The following is an 8,796-nucleotide window of genomic DNA, read 5'->3' on the forward strand; positions in this document are numbered from 1 at the left end:
CTTTTAGGGAATCAACCCGCAGTTCACTTTTAAGTGACAAATTAAATCTTTTCTGTGTTTTTTGCAGAAAACACCGTGTCTTTTATGCTAATTAACCCGTAGTCTACGTAGACAAATATTTTTTGAAATATCCATATCTTTTAAACCGTAATTTCAATTTTAACATATTATATATGAAATTTGATTAGAAAAATGTGTAGAATCCGAATATGATGTTATTTTTACCTCTTAACCAGTTTTCAAATGCTACTTAGAGTGCAACCTTAATCAGTAGCGCACAGACAAATTGAAGATGAAAAAAATGTAGCAAGAGAAAAACCTCATCTTATGCCACGAGAGAGACGAGTTACGATTGACCACATTCAAACGTGTTGTGGTTCTGTAAGCACTATGATCATCATATGCGAGAATGCGACGACGAACAACAATAAGATGAGATGTCATGTTGAAATACAATACATGGACTTATTGTTTGTTTGCTTTTACAAAAGATATATTGGTTTCTTGACTCATGATTATTTGGGTTACAGTCATAGAAAATGCACTGATAAACGCAAGGCCTCGAATGAATAATTTCGGTGGAGAAGACCTACGGCAGCCCGTTTTAGAGTTTATAAGCAAGCAGCAAAAAACGTTTAGAAGAAAAAACATATCCAGCGGGCTGTGACCTGGGCAGCAGCCCATGGCCAGAATTTGGCCCGTGAAGCTGCCGCAACTCGCCTGGCGCTCTGAGTCGCTCTCGGCCGTCCGATTGAATTGGAGGGTCCTCTCGTCGGAAATAAAAGCGCAGTTGGCCGAAAACCTAGCTCGTTCCCCTTTCCTCCCCGATTCATCCGGTGCGGCGATTTCAGTGACGTGAGCGCCGGCGGCGGATCTTGTGGCGCTGACGGCGACGTGGGAGGTGCGGAGGTCCGTCACACGTGCACATCCGTAAGTGTTTCGCCGGTTACCTTCTTCCCGCGTGTCATCCAGAAACGGCAGCTTCGCGGTGACGATGCCGACGCACGGCGGCGGCTGTGAGGGATCTCGACGCGGCGTCATCAAGGTGAGCCCTTCACCTCTTCTCCTTTTTGTGCTCCAAATTTTAGGGATTAGATTTCAAGAGTTTTGCATTTGGGGATTTTCTTTGGTTTCCAAATCACCTCCTTCTAATTGCTAATCCTGGGTACTGAGTAGTAACGTGCTAATTGAGTCATCAACTTGATGCGGAAGCTTGACTTAATTATTCTAACCAAATTAAACATTATAATCATGCAATTAGTACCAACCCATAGCAAATTATACCTTAACCGAAACTACTATAACCCCTAATCCTGACAGTTGAACTTTAACAGTGGGTAATTATCCATAATCTTAAAACATTAACCTTAAGAAGCACTCATGAGGACTTAATCATAATAATCAACTTAAACAGAGCGCCATTAAACATTATTAGGGATCTCTAGGCATAAACATGCTCATGATACCAATGTTACACAATAGACATAAAAGTTAGACATGACATGAATAGGATCTTGAGCCGAGCATTATACCACCTAAAACAGATTAACAGAAAAGGGTTGGTGATTTCTTAAGGCTTTTGAGGGAAGCCATGTGCCTGCTCGATGCACCCCTCAGCCTATGGCTGCACCTTGTGATCTCCAGCAACATGGAGATGGCCGGGGAAGAAGTGCAGGAACATGAACTCGTAGCAAGCAGCAGGAGCGCTGCTGTAGAAGACGCACAGGTTGCCGTCGGCACTGACCTTGCGGTGACCGGCGGTGGTAGTCGGTCTTCTGATCACCTTGAGCACCTTCGTTTTAGGATCGGTTGTTAGCAAGTTGTATGATACGTACGTGTGTGTTTTTTCGAAAGGGTTCATCCTGCTCATTATATAGGTGGCGCTAAAGGGATAAGGGACTGAAACCAACAGCTGGATTTGGTGCCTCCGATCATGGCACGAACGTGGGGAAAAAGAGCTTCCCTTTTTCTCTCGGTCAGTTATGACCTGAGATCAAAATTCCAACAGGTGGCTGTTGAGGTGTGGACATGTGGCTGGTGATCACAGCAGATAACTGCTGGTTTCGCGTAGAAAATGGCAGACGGTTGTGTGATGTGAGATCTGCATGAAATGCCACGGGACGCGGCTGCTCGCTGAACCTAGAAGTGCACAAGCAGCTGCATCTCTTGGTGGGTGGAGCAGCACGTTCGCCCCATCAGGGTTTTTACAAGAACCATGACTACCTGCTGGCTACTGGCCCTTTGAGGCTTTGGGTCGACCGTGAAGCAGCTGCATCTCATTGCGGGGTAACTCGAATAGAGACACCGCCTTAGTGGAGTGGGCTATAAGCATAGGTATTAAAATGCTGACCAAAATCTTGGGCTGGCCACGGCCCAGGTCGGCCCCAACTAAGCTCTGCCCCTGTTCTGATGTACTCATGTACTTGGATGGTTTATTGATTTGTTGTTATTGTATGACAATCCATAAAAATATCATGAATCAAGTAGTCTCTACCTGTATATAGTGTCTATTACACAAGCATGTAGTGGATCACTCACATAGCCCTTGAATAGCTAACTGCTGATTCCTAGTTATGCAAAGATAGAAATCCAGAGTGTTTAGGGAAAACTTAGAACAGATGTACATATAACTGGATGCGTTGGGGCAAAAAAATGTTTATCCTGTTGTTTATGTGTCTACTATGTACTCCCTCCATAAACTAATATAAGAGCATTTAGACTACTAAAGTAGTGATAAACGCTCTTATATTAGTTTACAGAGGGAGTACATGATTATTCCACCAAAAAGTTGGTGGGATAATGCAGGCTCTATATTTTATGTTTCATGTCAAAACAGGGGAATCGGTGCTCTATTTGATACTCCCTAGCTAATTAGATTGAAGATGTTGGAACCAAACGGTTGGTTGTACGGGTGAAGCTTTGGCTTGGTAGGCGGGGAGTAACATAAGCTTTATCTTTTTCTTCACAAAGCTTGGCCAATACTGAACATCTTATTTATGCTGGAAAAAGAAATAAACCAGTGAAAGAAATTTTTGTAAGACGTGATCCGTAATTAGTACTAGGATTTTGGTCGAAAGTTGGTGAACTTTGTATTCTTGGTAATTGGTAATGCTATTTTCTGTTTAGGATGAATTAAAATTTATGCTTGTAACCATATTGTTGCATTATCTCATTAGTCTCATTGCTTGCTTTTGAAGAGCTTTTGTGTTTGACTGATAGTATCTTATGTTTTTTGCTGTAGGCGACAATTGCTGACAGAGATGACCCTGGTGAAGCTATGAGAAAAAAGTTCGATGGCATGCGTGAAAAATTGGAGTCTGCTGCGAATTCTGAAGATTGGAATAGTGTTCTGAGAATAGTAGAGAAGCTGATTCTTCCTCCTGATAGTGAACCAAGGGAATACGTAATGAAATTGGACCAAGATCTGCAGAAGGTACGAGATTCTTATGTGGGTGTCATAGATTGCAAATGGATTAAAATGTTGATGATTCTTATGTGGGTTATCAAAACCATTAATGCACGGAAATTGGTACCTGAGAGAGTTTGGTGGAGATGCTGCAATTGTTGCTAGAAAATATCTTTCAGCTGGACGAAACTGTCATATTTGCCAATGAGGAAAGAATGGTTGATGCAAGTTTTTTGAAGTATAATTATGGATTTGTTCGCAATACCGTTATAGATGTTTCTTTGGGAATGGCTAGGATTGTGTCGGTCGATTTGGCCTGGATGAATCTGAAGCGTTGGATAGAAAACGAATGCCCAGATTGTGTCTTCCTCCTCCCAACAGTTTTTCTCAATAAAACAGATCGGGTGTTTCTTCTTCCTCCGGCACGCCGCCTGCTACCACCGGCCAGGCCGTCTGCTGCCGCCGCCCGCGGCTGGCTGCGCTCCGCGCCAGCCTCGCCGCCCTGCCCTCCCCTTATCCTCTGCCCACCGCCATGCTTGCCACCGTCCCTGGCCTTCCCTCTAGCCCTGCCCCCATCTAGTTTTCATCTCCGGCGAAGCCACACCACCGCCGCCCCCACCCTGAACCCTAAGATAAATAATGGGGTGATGACGGCGAGCCCCTTCTCTCCGGCGAGGCCATTCCTTCTCCTTCCTTCACTCAAAATCGACTGACCCAAAACTGAAAAGTCAGCTGACTGAAATATAGCTAATCTGTGTTTGTTTTATTCCATTGCAGTGTGATTTGTCCCTTCCTATTACACATACATACAACTATGTGCTGTGCTTAGTTTTTAACTATTTCCTTGTCTATCCACTACTGGAATCGTTATTACTAAGTGCATATGGTTCAACGTCTAGACGTATTTGTCAGTTTTCATGTTTATGTATGTGGAGGTGCCCTAATTTTTTATTTCTCATACAGATCGCAGCTTTGCAAGCAAAAGACTGGCTTGTGAACAAGCTGAAGAAGCAGAACTCAGTTCCATCATATGAAAATCCTGTCCTAAAATATTCTGATTTACAACAGTGGCCTGTGAGGTAATTCTGGGACACATCCTTGACGAATTCAACATTTCTAGTAGTTTCTTTGCAAGTTTTCATTACTCCTTACATTACATAACAGTACAAAGGGATCTTTTTTTTTTTCTCATCGATTAGCATGTCCTTTTTCTCCAATTCAGATCTCAATCACAGTAGTCATAGATGAGCTCGTTTTTCTCTGGAAACCTAGGACTTCTTCGTTCATTAGATCTTGTATATGCATATAATTAGCATAAAATATATAATCAGAATCGTTGATTAGCACCTATACCCATATTTTTCTCCATGCCTTGATGGAGTGATGCACTAGTCACATCTGCCAAATAAAAAAAGTGTTTATTTTCCATTTGCTATCTATAACTAAGATGCTTTATCTAAACAATCATTTCTATGCATTTGTGTTTTGCATTGCCATCCTTACTGTTTAGTGTATTAGACCATTTAGACCAGTTTCAGTTTGAAAGAGAACTCTGTCTAAACCTTTCTTGTTGTGAACAGCCTTGCGTTGGGAGATTTTAAACTTGATCTGATTGAGATGGCTTTTTCGAACCCAAGCCAAGAATGTTCTCTAAGTAATTTTATCAGCTACTTCAGTGATCGGCTGTGTAACAATGACCAAAATTTTACATTTCGACATGGAGAAGAATCATGTCACCTATTGGAATATCAGACACCTAATAAACAGCAACCCAGATGGATGTTGATTAAAATGAAGAAAGATAATGCTCGAGCCGAGATTTACATTAGGAGCGATCACTTCTACCTTTGTGCTTTCAGTAACAAAAAGGGTGAAATCTTTGAGCTTGTGAAGGAAGATTGTCTGCGAATAATCAAAAGTTCTGTTGCATTTGGCTGTAGCACAGACTACCCAAGCATACTGAACGACGAAAGACCTCGACTGATTCCAGAAGGTGAATGTGAAAAGAGGTTGTTGGACATAATTCTAAATATGGAGGAATTTTCACATGGCATCGAAGTGCTGTCAAACTATGACCACAGTATTCTGTCAAAACATGATGTGAGTGAGGCTGAAAAACAACGACTCATTCAAGAAGTGCAAGAGGCATTAGCTTGGAATGTAGTGGTTTTAGCTGAAGTTTCATGCATCGTTAATCTATTTGTATCCGTCAATGGAAACTGGAAAGAGAGTTGTTCAAGCTTGACAAAACTCTTGTATGAGTATATGATGCATTGGAAGGTAATGTTAAATAAGGCCTGCAACGGTGCCATTGATGCCAAGTTTGAGGAGAACATAGTGGCTAAAATCTTGCTGCGATTTAGATGTGAAGCAATTAAGGTGCTTAATCTGCTGTGCAACGCGAAGGGTCCTGGAATTATTAAGAATGGTGAAGATGGCAAAGGATCAGAGGAAGATTCTGGACCATCTCGTGGTAATGACAAAGAGCAAAAGACATCTGGATCTAGTTCTGGACTGTTTGGACATGGTAAGGACAAAGAAACAAACACACCTGGATCTGGACCACTTGATAGTTATGATGACAACCTGGAGGGTGACCGTGATGGTGGAAAACAGAAGGAAAATTATAATGATAGCAGGCCAGGGACCAGTGAGATCAGCAAAATAGCAATGGCTTTCATGGGAGGATTGATAGTTGGCAAGAACTGGGTTCAGCCTTTGATCAACAAAAGAAGCATGGAACCTTTTGTCATCACAAAAAGAGGGGTGGAATCTTTGATCATCAGCAGAAGAAGCGTGGAACCTTTGATGGTGCCATTGCTACCTGATTCTCTAGGATCTGCATATGCAAGTGGTTTGGGTCAGGTCTTGTCATTAGTACCTGATTTTTTGATGTCTTCACATGTACGTGGTTTGGATCCGATGCTGGTTAACTTCATCAAGAATTCGCCTGAGGAAGATATGGTTAACTTCATCAAGAATTCTATCCCCTCACAACCATATTTTCCTACAGGCCAGACTCTCTTAGAATTTTTTTCTATCCACACAAATTTGTGCTTAATAAAGACTATCATACTTTATGATAATCGCGGTGGTACTTTAATCTACGAGTCCAAGGAAGGAGAAAAGGACCAGTTTATTAAAAGACGCTCCATTTGGTTATCAGAGGATATAGGAAGAAAACCTTATGCTTTCATGGTATGATATTTATTCATAAATTAATTCATCCTTTTCTTTTAGTGACTGGTGAATTTACTGCTGATGTTTTTTATAATATGAATGCAGGAATCTCTTGTTCTCAAAGGCCCTAGCCGTCCCATGACTGCTCATGATGGGTACTGGATCATTCAAATTGATGTTCCGGTTGAATCATCTTTCGAGCCTGAACACCACCACCCTGTAATACCTGGTCGAGTATTATATTTGAATGATGATTTCCTTGACAAACCCAGGGGCAATTTAATTTCTATCAGAGGTGGCCTTGTTAACATCACATCAGTGACTTTCAGCAATGCGGTTCGCTCTTCAATCCGATTTTTACTTTGTTCCCACCAAGATGGCAGTTTTACTAAAGTGGAGGGCATGCTTATATTATCTGTTGAAAATTATCCATTTGGCTTCACTATTTTCAAAAATCAAGTCGAGGATGATGCTGTTCATTTTGTTAGACAGAGTGGCACAGTATTTGAACTTCCCTTGACTCGGCATGTTCTTGCACTGCCTATAGGATCTCGTGTACATGTCTTGGGGACTTTGAAACTAGCGACTTTGAAAGTGTTTGTAGATCAGTATCTGGTGCTCGACAAGAATGTTGCATGGGCTGGATGGACTGTGGAGACGGGTCTGTATGCTGCTATATGCATTGAGGCAAGTTCTTTTCTCTAGAGCTTAGTTATAGGAAATTTGGAATTACTCACTGATTATTATTTTCTGGCCTGTACTTGTAGTAGTTTAATTAGCCCATTGTAATGGATCTGGTGACCATGTGCGGATGAAATAATAGTACTAAAGAACCGCCGTGTCTGCAGTAATATTTGGCATATGGAAAACAGTTGTTTTAAGCCGGCTGATTACTCGCTAAGATCCGCCACCTTGGAAGCCTACAACGTTGGACCGCTGCTGTTTAAAACGCGCGCGCCCCAGTGCTACTCTGCATGCGGCTGCACCCAGCCGCTGCTCTCTCCGATCTGCCTCCACTCCAACGTACTGCCTCCGTAAAAATAATATAAGAATAATATAAGAGCGTTTGGATACTACTCTAGTTATCTATATGCTCTTATATATTTCTTCATATGGCTGCACCCAGCCGCTGCTCTCTTCAATCTGCCCTCCACTCCCACGTACTCCCTCCGTAAAAATAATATAAGAGCGTTTTGGATCACTACTCTAGTTATCTATATGCTCTTATATATTTCTTCATGCGGCTGCACCTAGCCGCTGCTCTCTCCGATCTGCCCTCCACTCCCACGTACTCCCTTCGTAAAAATAATATAAGAGCGTTTGGGTCACTATATGCTCTTATATATTCTTTACGGAGAAAGTACTTGCTAATTATTTTACTGGAGTTAGAGAGTACGTACTTGCTAATTATTTTACTGAGTTAGACTGCATACTTTTGGGATGCTTGGTGATCCTAAATTCCTAATGCAAACTATGGTGCGCACCCGTGGGTAGCCAGTACGTAGTTACAGAACAGACACCAGGCATAACTCAATATAAGACAAGGCTGAAAAAGAAGAGACACTGTTAACCGTCTGTAGACATATTTTAGGGAATACATACAGAGCAAAATAAATGAATCTACACCCTAAAATATGTCTACATACATTCGTATGTGGTTGTCCATTTGAAATGTTTAGAAAGACAAATATTTAGAAACGGAGGGAGTATTAAAGAAAGGAGGTTTTCATAGTTTTTCATATGTTACCCTTTTATATCTGTTGATTTTGTATTCACCATAAATATTGACGATTGAGATTAGAAAAGATACTAATAATCTCTCTTATGGTAACATTTCATGTTCTGTTCGTTTTCGGGAACCTGCCAACAATGTTTTGTTCGTTTTCGGAAAACCTGCCAACAATGCCTTTGTCGGTGTGGAATGACCATCTATGGGGCCATCTAGCCCCTTTCTGGTTGCAATAAATGCAAAGAGCAAGGTATCTTTACCCAGGTTCGGGCCACCTTTGAGGTGTAAAACCCTACCCCTACTTTGGTGTATTTGGAAATGTGGACGCACAAGTGCAAGGAGCGCTTTCCCCCCGGCAAGGAGCAAGGAGAAGGCAGCTACGCGTGCATGTGTACGTGGAGTTCAATCAGGTTCGAACCCTTGTAGCGGTTGCCTTGGCCCTCCTTTTATAGTTTAAGGGGTAACCACAGTGGCAAAACAA

At 41.9% G+C, this 8,796-nt stretch overlaps 1 protein-coding gene across 1 annotated transcript; it reads left to right on the forward strand.

Annotated features, from left to right (window-relative positions):
* Positions 1-805: 805 nt before the first annotated feature.
* On the forward strand, positions 806-7,437 carry LOC119362260. The gene is made up of 5 exons (XM_037627463.1): positions 806-1,045; positions 3,242-3,433; positions 4,370-4,485; positions 4,987-6,604; positions 6,692-7,437. The coding sequence occupies exons 1-5, from the start codon at positions 995-997 to the stop codon at positions 7,289-7,291; spliced, it is 2,577 nt and encodes an 858-aa protein (XP_037483360.1). The 5' UTR covers positions 806-994; the 3' UTR covers positions 7,292-7,437.
* The last annotated feature ends 1,359 nt before the right edge of the window (positions 7,438-8,796 follow it).

The sequence above is a fragment of the Triticum dicoccoides genome, chromosome 2B, assembly GCF_002162155.2.
Source record: "Triticum dicoccoides isolate Atlit2015 ecotype Zavitan chromosome 2B, WEW_v2.0, whole genome shotgun sequence".
Classification (NCBI taxonomy): domain Eukaryota; kingdom Viridiplantae; phylum Streptophyta; class Magnoliopsida; order Poales; family Poaceae; genus Triticum; species Triticum dicoccoides.

Bases quoted from the DNA above. Each gene is read 5' to 3' on its own strand.
- LOC119362260 (XM_037627463.1), top strand. From the start codon at position 995: ATGCCGACGCACGGCGGCGGCTGTGAGGGATCTCGACGCGGCGTCATC. The intron at 1,046-3,241 runs GTGAGCCCTTCA...TTTTTGCTGTAG, and splicing joins CTCGACGCGGCGTCATCAAG to GCGACAATTGCTGACAGAGA. The intron at 3,434-4,369 runs GTACGAGATTCT...TTTCTCATACAG, and splicing joins TGGACCAAGATCTGCAGAAG to ATCGCAGCTTTGCAAGCAAA.